This window comes from Bombina bombina, chromosome 9 (genome assembly GCF_027579735.1).
Source record: "Bombina bombina isolate aBomBom1 chromosome 9, aBomBom1.pri, whole genome shotgun sequence".
NCBI classification, from domain to species: domain Eukaryota; kingdom Metazoa; phylum Chordata; class Amphibia; order Anura; family Bombinatoridae; genus Bombina; species Bombina bombina.
In genome coordinates, this window is record NC_069507.1 from 183,633,206 (window position 1) to 183,646,415 (window position 13,210).

At 39.3% G+C, this 13,210-nt stretch overlaps 1 protein-coding gene across 1 annotated transcript in view; it reads right to left on the reverse strand.

Annotated features, from left to right (window-relative positions):
• Positions 1-13,210, reverse strand: part of DOCK1 (dedicator of cytokinesis 1) — an 827,740-nt gene that overhangs the window by 35,281 nt on the left and 779,249 nt on the right. Inside the window, exon 47 of the mRNA XM_053692513.1 lies at positions 11,397-11,534. Coding sequence (XP_053548488.1) covers positions 11,397-11,534 — 138 coding nt within the window. The remainder of the gene's footprint in view (positions 1-11,396; positions 11,535-13,210) is intronic.

The following is a 13,210-nucleotide window of genomic DNA, read 5'->3' on the forward strand; positions in this document are numbered from 1 at the left end:
GGACAGAGACACCAAGAGAGCGATTCTCTCAACCGGCTGTCTAATACAATCTGTGTAGACAGATCTGAATGTTCGCCGTTCCACTGCCTCAGCATGAACAGTTGTAAAGGTCTGAGACGGAACCTGGCAAAAGGAATGATGTCCATGCAGAGCACCATGAGACCAATCACCTCCATACTCTGAGCTACAGAGGGAATCAAGGAGGTCCGGAGGGCAAGACCTGCTGAAGTTAGCTTGCAACATCTCTGGTCTGTTAGAAATATCCTCATGGATATGGAGTCTATTATAGTACCCAGGAATTCCACCCTGGTACTTGGGATAAGAGAACTCTTTTCCAAGTTTATCTTCCATCCATGTGATCGACGAAGACTGAGAGCTACTGCAATACCCTGATTTCTGGCAACGGCTAGAAGAGCCCCCAGAACCTTCATAAAGATTCTTGGAGCAGTAGCTAGGCCAAATGGAAGGGCAATGAACTGGAAGTGCTGGTTCAGGAATGCAAACCTCCCTGTAGATTGGAACATGAGGGTAAGCATCCTTCAGATCTATAGTGGTCATAAACTGGCCTTCCTAAATTAAAGGAAGGATGGACCTTATCGTCTCCATCTTGAAGGAAGGGACACTGAGAAATTTGTTTTAACACTTTAGGTCCAGAATTGGGCGGACCTTCTTTGGGAACACGAAAAGGTTTAAATAAAACCCCAAACCTCTTTCTTCGATAGGCACTGGGACAACAACTCCTAAGGGGGATAGATCCCGAACGCACCATAGAAAGGCATCCCTCTTTTTCTGGTCTGGTAGACATATGCGAAAGAAGGAATCTGCCCCTTGGTGGATGAGATTTGAAGCCTATCTGGTATCCCTGAGATACCACCTCCAAGTACTCTTAGGTTGCTTGGGCTTGGAGGAGGATTGTTGTCATTGGGATTTGTCAGACCGAAAGGATTGAAAATGAGAAGATTGTCGTCCCTTAGACTTGTTCTTATCTTGCGGTAGGAAGGCACCCTTGCCTCCGGTAACTGTAGAAATAATGGAGTCCAGGCCTGGACCAAATAAAATCTTTCACTTGAAGGGAAGAGAAAGGAGTCTGGACTTAAAAGTCATATCCACAGACCAAGACTTCAACCAGAGCACACAGCGGGCTAGGACCGCAAAGCCAAAGGCCTTTGCATTTAGGCGAATAATTTGCATGTTTGCTTCACAGATAAAAGAATAAGCAATTCTCAGAGCTTTAATTCTGTCTTGAATATCCTTGAGGGGAGACTCCACCTCAATGAGTTCCGACAAAGAGTCGCAACAGTAGGTAGCCGCTCCGGCAACCGCAACCGCCGGTTGAAACAAAAATCCCTTATATTGAAATATCTTTCTCAGAAAGGTTTCCATTTTCTTATCCATCGGCTCTCTGAACGAAGAACTATCCTCAAGAGGTATAGCAGTATGTTTAGCAAACGTAGAGATAGCACCATCCACCTTAGGAATAGAGCCCCACAAATCCAGTTGAGAGTCCAGGACCGGGAACAACTTTTTAAAAGTAGACGAGGGGGAAAAGGAAGAACCAATTCTTTCCCATTCGTTCTTAATAATATTCGCCATCTTAACCGGAAAAGGAAAAGTCAAAGAAACTTTCCTGTCTTCGTAAACTCTGTCTAATTTAAGTATCATAGGTTCTTCAGGCAGCGTTGCCTCTGGAACCTCTAACGTAGACGGAACCTCTAACGTAGACAGAACCTCCTTTAATAAAAAATGCAAGTGCTCAATTTTAAATCTAAAGGATGGTTCCTCTGCAGCAGGAGGCTTAGACGCTAAGGATTCCGATCCAGAAAGTTCACCTTCTAAAGCTACAGAGGTTAACTGATCATCAGATAACTGGGACATAATAGCTACAGTATCTCACAAAAGTGAATACACCCCTCATATTTTTGGTAAATATTTTATTATATCTTTTCATGTGACAACACTGAAGAAATTACGCTTTGCTACAATGTAAAGTGAGTGTACAGCCTGTATAACAGTGTAAATTTGCTGTCCCCCAAAATAACAACACACAGCCATTAATGTCTAAACCAATGGCAACAAAAGTGAGTACACCCCTAAGTGGAAATGCCAAATTGGGCCCAAAGTGTTAATATTTTGTGTGGCCACCATTATTTTCCAGCACTGCCTTAACCCTCTTGGGCATGGAGTTCCCTAGAGCTTTACAGGTTGCCACTGGAGTCCTCTTCCACTCCTCCATGACGACAACACAGAGCTGGTGGATGTTAGAGACCTTGCACTCCCCCACCTTCAGTTTGAGGATGCCCCACAAATGCTCAATAAGGTTTAGGTCTGGAGACATGCGTGGTCAGTCCATCACCTTTACCCTCAGCTTCTTTAGCAAGGCAGTGGTCGTCTTGCAGGTGTGTTATGGGTCGTTATGTTGGAATACTGCCCTGTGGCCCAGTCTCCGAAGGGAGGGGATAATGCTTTGCTTCAGTATGTCACAGTACATGTTGGCATTCATGGTTCCCTCAATGAACTGAAGCTCCCCAGCGCCAGCAGCACTCATGCAGGCCCAGACCATGACACTCCCACTACCATGCTTGACTGTAGGCAAGACACACTTGTCTTTGTACTCCTCACCTGGTTGCCGCCACATACACTTGACACCATCTAAACCAAATAACTTTATCTTGGTCTCATCGAACCACAGGAAATGGTTCCAGTAATCCATGTCCTTAGTCTGCTTGTCTTCAGCAAACTGTTTGTGGGCTTTCTTGTGCATCATCTTTAGAAGAGGCTTCCTTCTGGGACGACAGCCATGCAGACCAATTTGATGCAGTGTGTGGCGTATGGTCTGAGCACTGACAGGCTGACCCCCCCCCCCCCCCCACTCCTTCAACCTCTGCAGCAATGCTGGCAGCACTCATACCTTTTTTTCTAAAAGACAACCATGTTGAACCTCTGAGGAAGCGTTCTTTGTGAAACGCGCATCAGGGGACAGACAGGAGTAGCTTTTTCTCTCCTTGTTGTCTTTTTAATTGCTTACCCTGGTTAACAATTTGACCTTATAACTACATTGTAATTACTTTTACAGCCATCAGTCTTAGCTATAATTTGTTAAATGTAATTAAGCCCTCGGATTGCAAGGGCTTAGTTTTATTCAGCTTATTAGTGACTGCAGGCTGTTAGATACCATTACTGATATCCAATATAGTATATCCATACCATAAACCAGGTTTAAGTGTTTTATTATATCCTAGCCTTTGCTACTGTATGTGTGTTTGTTCCTAGTTGAATTAATAAAGGTTATAAATGAATGAATGTGATGGAACTTTTTAATTAATACCTTTTGATTTATCCAACCTCATTTTTTGAAGAGCTTATGTTCATTCTACATTTGTGGAGCTTATTGCTATATACTTAATTGTATCTCTACTTACAATTAGTTTATCTAGTTGTCTTGCTTAAACTAAGACTCCACAACAAGTATTGATCTCCAAATTACTTAAAATAAAATAGAATCTATGTATTCATCATACAAGTATATTTACATATAAGCAATACCTGTTATATATATTTTTTAACTCTGATACTCCCCAACTCCATATGTTCTAAGGAACAAAGACAAGTGTGTCTTGTCTACAGTTAAGCATGGTGGTGGGAGTGTCATGGTCTGGACCTGCATGAGTGCTGCCGGCACTGGGGAGCTACAGTTCATTGAGGGAACCATGAATGCCAACATGTACTGTGACATACTGAAGCAGAGCATGATCCCCTCCCTTCGGAGACTGGGCCGCAGGGCAGTATTCCAACATGATAACGACCCCAAACATACCTCCAAGACAACCACTGCTTTGCTAAAGAAGCTGAGGGTAAAGGTGATGGACTGGCCAAGCACGTCTCCAGACCTAAACCCTATTGAGCATCTGTGGGGCATCCTCAAACGGAAGGTGGGGGAACGCAAATTCTCTAACATCTCGCATGTAGAGTGGATAATGTAGCAAGGGTAGTAATCTAACGAGATGCCAAGTCCTGAGAGGTAGATGGCTCAGAGGGACTAAGAGCCTTAGCAGACTTGTCTCCCTTCTTAGACTTTATAACGGTGTTACGGCATGTGGAACATAATTGAGTGGGCAGGAAAACCACGGCCTCCTCACAATATAAACAGGTTTGATTTAGTACACAAGGAGTACCTTCTAACATGTCAGAGTCCTCCATATCTCCGGTTATACCCACAGAAGAACACAAATAAAAATGTTTTATTATAGAAAACTGCACCTTTATACTCCCAATGGCTGGGGCACTCACTACCCCCTAGACCCAGACAGTTAATAGAAGAAACACTCTCCTCAGGTTCAAGTCTCAGCCAGAATGGAGGAAATAAACATAGACCACACCCGGGCACAGAGTGCAAGACAGTACTTTCCCTGTTATCACAAGTACAGCAAGTAATAGGAGCTGTGCAACACTTTCAAAAACGAAAGTGAAACTTAAAAGTGAAACCCATTTGCTCCAGCCAAAAACACAGAGACTATCAGCCCACAAAAAAATTCACACAAAGCAGCATGTAAATAATTAATACACTGATTAATTAACTCCCAACTGTTCAATAACCCCCTTCAGAGGATATTAACCCTGGATCCTATCAAGGTATAAAGGAGCCACACTGTGACCCTGCTATAGCGTTTTATGTGTAAAAAACATAATTTATGTAAGAACTTACCTGATAAATTCATTTCTTTCATATTGGCAAGAGTCCATGAGCTAGTGACGTATGGGATATACAATCCTACCAGGAGGGGCAAAGTTTCCCAAACCTCAAAATGCCTATAAATACACCCCTCACCACACCCACAATTCAGTTTAACGAATAGCCAAGTAGTGGGGTGATAGAAAAAAGGAGTAAAAAGCATCATAAAAGGAACTGGAAATATAATTGTGCTTTATACAACAACAAAAAAATAACCACCATAAAAAGGGTGGGTCTCATGGACTCTTGCCAATATGAAAGAAATGAATTTATCAAGTAAGTTCTTACATAAATTATGTTTTCTTTCATGTAATTGGCAAGAGTCCATGAGCTAGTGACGTATGGGATAGTAATACCCAAGATGTGGAACTCCACAGAAGAGTCACTAGAGAGGGAGGGATAAAATAAAAACAGCCATTTTCCACTGAAAAAATTAAATCCACAACCAAAAAAATAAGTTTTTCTCATAATTGAAAAGAAAAAAACTTAAAAACATAAGCAGAGGAATCAAATTGAAACAGCTGCCTGAGAAACTTTTCTACCAAAAACTGCTACCGAAGAAGCAAATACATCAAAACGGTAGAATTTAGTAAATGTATGCAAAGAAGACCAAGTCACTGCTTTGCAAATCTGATCAACTGAAGCTTCATTCCTAAAAGCCCACAAAGTAGAGACTGATCTAATAGAATGAGCTGTGATTCTCTGAGGTGGGGCCTGACCCGACTCCAAATAAGTCTTATGAATCAAAAGCTTTAACCAAGATGCCAAGGAAATGGCAGAAGCTTTCTGACCTTTTCTAGAACCAACATAATATTTCAAAGCTCTTACAACATCCAGAGAATGTAAGGATCTCTCCAAAGAATTCTTAGGATTAGAACACAAAGAGGGGACAACAATTTCCCTATTGATGTTGTTAGAATTCACAATTTTAGGTAAAAATTTAAATGAAGTCCGCAAAACTGCCTTATCTTGATGAAGAATCAGAAAAGGTGCTTCAGAAGAAAGAGCAGATAATTCAGAAACTCTTCTAGCAGAAGAGATAGCCAAAAGGAACAACACTTTCAAAGAAAGTAGTTTAATATCCAAAGAATGCATAGGCTCAAAAGGAGGAGCCTGTAAAGATTTCACAACCAAATTAGGACTCCAAGGAGGAGAGATTGATTTAATGACAGGTTTGATACGGACCAAAGCCTAAACAAAACAGTGAATATCAGGAAGCTAAGCAATCTTTCTGTGAAATAAAACACAAAGAGCAGAGATTTCTCCCTTCAAGGAACTTGCAGACAAAGTTTTATCCAAACCATCCTGAAGAAACTGTAAAATTCTAGGAATTCTAAAAGAATGCCAGGAGAATTTATTAGAAGAACACCATGAAATATAAGTCTTCCGAAATCGATAATAAATCTTCCTAGAAACAGATTTACGAGCCTGCAACATACAGTAGTATCAATCACTGAATCAGAGAAACCTCTATGACTAAGCATTCAATTTCCATACCTTCAAATTCAATGATTTGAGATCCTGATGGAAAAACGGTCCTTGAAAAAGAAGGTCTGGTCTTAAAGGAAGTGGCCAAGGTTGACAACTGGACATCCGGACAAGGTCTGCATACCAGAACCTGTGAGGCCATGCTGGTGCTACCAGAAACACAAAGGAATGTTCCATGATGATCTTGGAGATCACTCTTGGAAGAAGAACTAGAGGCAAGAAGATATAAGCAGGTTGGTAAAACCAAGGAACTGCTAACGCATCCACCAACTCCGCCTGAGGATCCCTGGACATGGACAGGTAACTGGGAAGTTTCGTGTTTAGATAGGAAGCCATCAGATCTATTTCTGGAAGACCCCACATCTGAACAATCTGAAAAAACACATCTGGATGGAGAGACCACTCCCCTGGATGTAAAGTCTGATGGCTGAGATAATCCGCTTCCAAATTGTCTACACCTGGGATATGTACCACAGAAATTAGACAAGAGCTGTATTCTGCCCAAGAAAGTATCCAAGATACTTCTTTCATAGCTAGTGGACTGTGAGTCCCACCCTGATGATTAACATATGCCACAGTTGTGATATTGTCTGTCTGAAAACAAATGAATGGTTCTCTCTTCAACAGAGGCCAATCCTGAAGAGCCCTGAAAATAGCACAGAGTTCTAAAATATTGATTGGTAACCTCGGCTCTTGAGATTTCCAAACCCCTTGTGCTGTCAGAGATCCCCAGACAGCTCCCCTACCTGAAAGACTTGCATATGTTGTGATTACAGTCCAGGTTGGACAAACAAGAGGCCCCTTGAATTATACGGTGGTGATTTAACCACCAAGTGAGAGAAAGTTGAACATTGGGATTTAAGGATATTAATTGTGATATCTTTGTATAATCCCTGCACCATTAATTCAGCATACAAATCTGGAGAGGTCTCATATGAAAACGAGCAAAGGGGATTGCGTCCGATGCTGCAGTCATGAGACCTAAAACCTCCATGCACATAGCCACTGAACGGAATGATTGAGACTGAAGGTTCTGACAGGTTGAAACCAATTTCATTCGTCTCTTTTCTGTTAGAGACAGAGTCATGGACACTGAATATATCGGGAAACCTAAAAAGGTGACCCTTGTCTGAGGAAACAAGGAACTTTTTGGTAAATTGATCCTCCAACCATGTCTTTGAAGAAACAACACTAGTTGATTTGTGTAAGATTCGGCAAAATGTAAAGACTGAGCTAGTACCAAGATATCGTCCAAATAAGGAAACACCATAATACCCTGTTCTCTGAATACAGAGAGTAGGGCACCGAGAACTTTTGAAAAAATAATTGGAGCTGTCACTAGGCCAAATGGAAGAGCGACAAATTGGTAATGCTTGTCTAGAAAAGAGAATCTCAGAAGCCGATAGTGGTCTGAATGAATTGGAATATGAAGATATGCATCCTGTAAGTCTATCATGGACATATAATGACCTTGCTGAACAAAAGGCAGAATAGTCCTTATAGTCACCATTTTGAAAGTTGGCACTCTTACAAAACGGTTCAAAATTTTCAGATCCAGAACTGGCCTGAATGTATTTTCTTTCTTTGGGACAATGAATAGATTTGAATAAAACCCCAGACCCTGTTCCTGAAACGGAACTGGTATAATTACCCTTGAAAGCTCTAGATCTGAAACACACTTCAGAAAAGCCTGAGCCTTTACTGGATATGCTGGAACGCGAGAGAGAAAAAATCTTTTCACAGGAGGTCTTACTCTGAATCCTATTCGATACCCTTGAGAGAGACAATGCTCTGAATCCATTGATTTTGGACAGAATTTGCCCAAATGTTTTGGAAAAATTTTAATCTGCCCCCCACCAGCTGAACTGGAATGAGGGCCGCACCTTCATGCAGACTTGGGGGCTGGCATTGGTTTCTTAAAAGGCTTGGATTTATTCCAACTTGAAGAGGGTTTCCAATTGGAACCAGATTCTTTGGGGGAAGGATTGGCTTTCTGTTCCTTATTCTGTCGAAAAGAACGAAAATGATTAGAAGCTTTAGATTTACCCTCAGATCTTTTATCCTGAGGTAAAAAACTCCCTTCCCTCCAGTAACAGTTGAAATAATTGAATCCAACTGAGAATCAAATAAATTGTTAAGAAAGAGATAGTAATCTAGACTTAGATACCATGTCAGCATTCCAATATTTGAGCCACAAAGCTCTTCTAGCTAAAATAGCTAAAGACATAGATTTAACATCAATTTTGATGATATAAAAAATGGCATCACAGATAAAATGATCAGCATGTTGAAGCAAGCGAACAATGCTAGACAAATCAGGATCTGTTTTCTGTTGTGCTAAACTTTCCAACCAAAAAGTTGATGCAGCTGCAACATCAGCCATAGAAATAGCAGGCCTGATAAGATAGCCAGAATATAAATAAGCTTTCCTTAGATAAGATTCAAGTTTTCTATCTAAAGGGTCCTTAAAGGAAGTACTATCTTCCATAGGGATAGTAGTACGTTTGGCAAGAATAGAGATAGCACCATCAACTTTGGGGATTTTTTCCCAAAACTCCAATCTAATTGCTGGCAAAGGATACAACTTTTTAAACCTAGCAGAAGGAATGAAAGAAGTACCAGGCCTATTCCATTCCTTTGAAATCATATCAGAAATAGCATCAGGAACTGGAAAAACCTCTGGAGTAACCACAGGAGGTTTATAAACAGAATTTAAACGTTTACTAGTTTTAATATCAAGAGGACTAGTTTCCTCAATATCCAAAGTAATCTACACCTCTTTTAACAAGGAACAAATATTCTCCATCTTAAAGAGATAAATAGATTTGTCAGTGTCAATATCTGAGGTAGGATCTTCTGAATCAGATAGATCCTCATCAGAGGAGGATAAATCAGTATGTTGTCAATGATTTGAAATTTCATCAACTTTATGAGAAGTTTTAAAATACCTTTTACGTTTATTAGAAGGCAGAATAGCAGACAAAGCCTTCTGAATCGCATCAGCAATGAAATCTTTTATATTCACAGGTATATCATGTACATTAGATGTTGAAGGAACAACGGCATTGTACTAGTACTGATGGATACATTCTCTGCATGTAAAAGCTTATCATGACAACTGTTACATACTACCGCTGGAGATATAATCTCAGCTAACTTACAACAGATACACTTCGCTTTGGTAGAACTGTTATCAAGGCAGCAGGGTTCCAACAGTGGTTTCTGAGACAGGATCAGATTGAGACATCTTGCAAATGTAAGAGAAAAAACAACATATAAAGCAAAATGATCAATTTTCTTACATGGCAGTTTCAGGAATGGGAAAAAATGCAAACAGCATAGCCCTCTGAGCATAGAAAAAGGCAAGAGGCATATAGGAAGTGGGGTTTAAATAATTAAACTATTTTGCGGCAAGTATGACGCGCAACGCAAAATGAAAATTTTTGGCGCTAAGACGCAACCTTGTGCAAGGAACCTGGTGTCAACTAAGATGCCGGAAATGGCGAATTTGCGTCACCAAACGTACATTCGTGCCAAAAAAAATCTTGCGCCAAGATGCAGCATCGCAAGCCTAATTTTGCCCGCGAAAGTTAATGAAAACAGTCAATTTTTAAGAAAAGACTATACCCCAGGTAATAACTTCCTAAATATGTTTTCCCAATTTTGAAACTGATAGTCTGCAAAAGGAAATATACATAAACCTGACTTATGGCAAATATAAGTACAATACATATATTTAGAACATTACATTAATACATAAAGTGCCAAACCATAGCTGAGAGTGTCTTAAGTAATGAAAACATACTTACCGAAAGACACCCATCCACACATAGCAGATGGCCAAACCAGTACGGAAACAGTTATCAGTAGAGGTAATGGAATATGAAAGTATATTGTCGATCTGAAAAGGGAGGTAGGAGATGAATCTCTATGACCGATAACAGAGAACCTATGAAAAAATTTCCAACGAGGAAAACCATAAAATTCAATAAGTGATACTCCCTTCACATCCCTCTGACATTCACTGTACTCTGAGAGGAACTGGGCTTCAAAATGCTGAAAAGCGCATAACACAGAAGAAAATCAAGCACAAACTTACTTCACCACCTCCATAGGGAGGCAGAGTTTGTAAAACTGAATTGTGGGTGTGGTGAGGGGTGTATTTATAGGCATTTTGAGGTTTTGGAAACTTTGCCCCTCCTAGTAGGATTGTATATCCCATATGTCACTAGCTCATGGACTCTTGCCAATTACATGAAAGAAATTGAAACAATCTTACCTCCAGGATCCATGCTGTGGAACAGAACACAGCCTCTCAAGTGTGACAATCTTATAGCAGTGCTGCTGACATGGACTTGAGTGAGAGAAAGCAGGCAGTGAAACTTGTCAACACAGATTGCTTAGGAGCTGGATGGTTTAGCAGAAAATCTTTCCCTGCATCTCCAGACTCTAACTTTCATCAATACTCTCACTGAGAGGTTGACATGACTACTTAAAACTCCAGTCCTATCTTGAACAGCAGATACTCTTTTTCAGGACTCTCTGAATCTTCTGACACTTCTCTGCCACCTCCTAACGTGACGAAAGGCAAAGAATGACTGGGGTAATGAGGAAGAGGGAGGGATATTTAAGCCTTTGGCTGGGGTGTCTTCGCCTCCTCCTGGTGGCCAGATGTTGTATTTCCCAACAGTAAGGAATGAAGCCGTGGACTCTCCCTATCTTAGTAAGGAAATATAGCTCTTTCTACCATATCACCACTATTTTATGAGTTTGGAACTTTATAGTGATGCCTCCAATGCTCCTTCAAAAGGGTAGAGTGAAGGTTAAGCTAAAGTTAAAACCCAACAAAAATATCAAGTAAACAGCGCAAAGAAAAGCAATTTGCAGTCCCACATTCCCTATAGTTCTGCTAATAGTCTTGACTGACTGATGCTCTGATCTATTCGAAAATATATCACAGAAAGATTTCCTTTGTATCTTCCTGTTGCAAAATAGTCAACTATAGTAGTCCGTCCGAGATACCAATCTATGCATTGACATGTGCTATCTTATATCATAATGGGTTTTTTTTGAAAATTAAATTAAATAGCTATATTTTGATCTCATAGACATTTATCCTCAGTCTAAATTATATATGATTACAACGGATTAATATGACATTTTACAAGTTATTCTTTACCAGAGTCCTCACGCCGTACTGCTTCTCTACTTTTTCCTTCAGCTGTTTAAAACACGCCTCCATCCTCTCATGAAAAGGCCGTAATGCCTCTGTTACCTTTTCACCATGAATTCTTATTCCTTCAGCTAAAAAGGGAACCTACAAGAAAAGATGGTACACACACATATATATATATATATATATATATATCAACAAAATGCTCCCCTTCTTCTGATTCTTCACATTTAAAAGGACATGAAACCCAAATTTGATTCAGAAAGAACATGTTATTTTAAACATCTTGCCAATTTAATTTGCTTCCTTCTCTTGTTATCCTTTGCTGAAAGGTTTATCTAGATAAGCTCAGGAGCAGCAAAGAACCTAGGTTCTTGCTGCTGATTGGTGGCTGTATATATTATACCGATTGTCATTGGCTCACCCATGTGTTCAGTTAGAAACCAGTAGTGCATTGCTACTCCAACAAATTATATCAAAAGAATGAATCAAATTTGATAATAGAAGTAAACTGGAAAGTTGCTTAAAATTATATGTTCTGTCTAAATCATGAAAGAAAATGCTTTGGGTTTCATGTCCCTTTAACTTTCTGCAGTCCATAAAATATATACAGTAAGATATTGTCTAGTACGCAGCGTATTACTTTAAGATGCATTGAAATGGTTTCATCAGAAAACAAAAAGTACAAATTCAATACTTCAAATTGCAGCTTAAAACCCCCACAGAGAATGTATTCTGCATTCATTTTTATCTGTTTCAGTGGCTGCCACAAGCTATCCTAAACGGTTATTTTTACAAAACAACGGTATTCAAGCACTCAAAACAAAGCTCACAATTCAAATGGCCTTGTTTAACTTAGTTACTTTCCAAGTGATTTTGCAGTGATCTAAAGTGACATGTAATTTGAGGGGAACTTTAATGATTCAGAAAAAAAACAGTTTTTAATCAACTTTCCAATTTGCTTCTATTTTCAGTTACCTCTTTTTCTTTGGGCTGGGTACACATCTTATGACCCTGAAAAACGTACAGCCCTGAATGCTCTCCAGCACCCACAGACATCTGTACACCTTTCATGGACTCAGTCAGTTAACCCCAGAAAGTCTGGGTGCAAAGCCCATAGGGAAAATTACAAAACAAACACAAAGAAAGTCTGACACTCTTTGCAAGCACACAGCTAGATTAAAGGCAAACTTATCACTATTTGGCCAAATGCTGTATCTCTTTCATTTTCCTTTTAATCAACCAGAGTGAACAAAAAACAGTGATTATAAAGCAAATACAGATCCCACCCATCCAGTGCACAACCAATCATAGGACATCCCTTAATCAACATCTGCGAACCTAATGGTTGCTCTAATCATATATTCCGTGAAAAGCATTAAAAATATAAAAATGATGTGTGATCAATCAAATATATATACAGTATATATATATATATATATATATATATATATATATATATATATATATAAGAATAGATATTTACAAGAAAAATATATTTTTTTTCTTTTAAATTATTTTGATTGTTCACACATTTTTTTATTTTGAATGCTTTTCACGGAATATATGATGACAGCAACTTCATTAGGATCATAAATGTTGCTGATTAGGGGATGTCCCTTGATTGGTTGTGCACTGGATGGGTAAGGTCTGTATTTGCTTCCATAGGGTGCGACTTCCTGGAAAAAAAAATAATAATAAAAAAATATATATATAAATAATTTATATAGCACAATCCTGAACTAATTATATAAAAAAAACAAATCTTTTTTTTTTATTTAATTTTTTTTAAAGCTTTAATTTTGACTTTCATGTGTGTT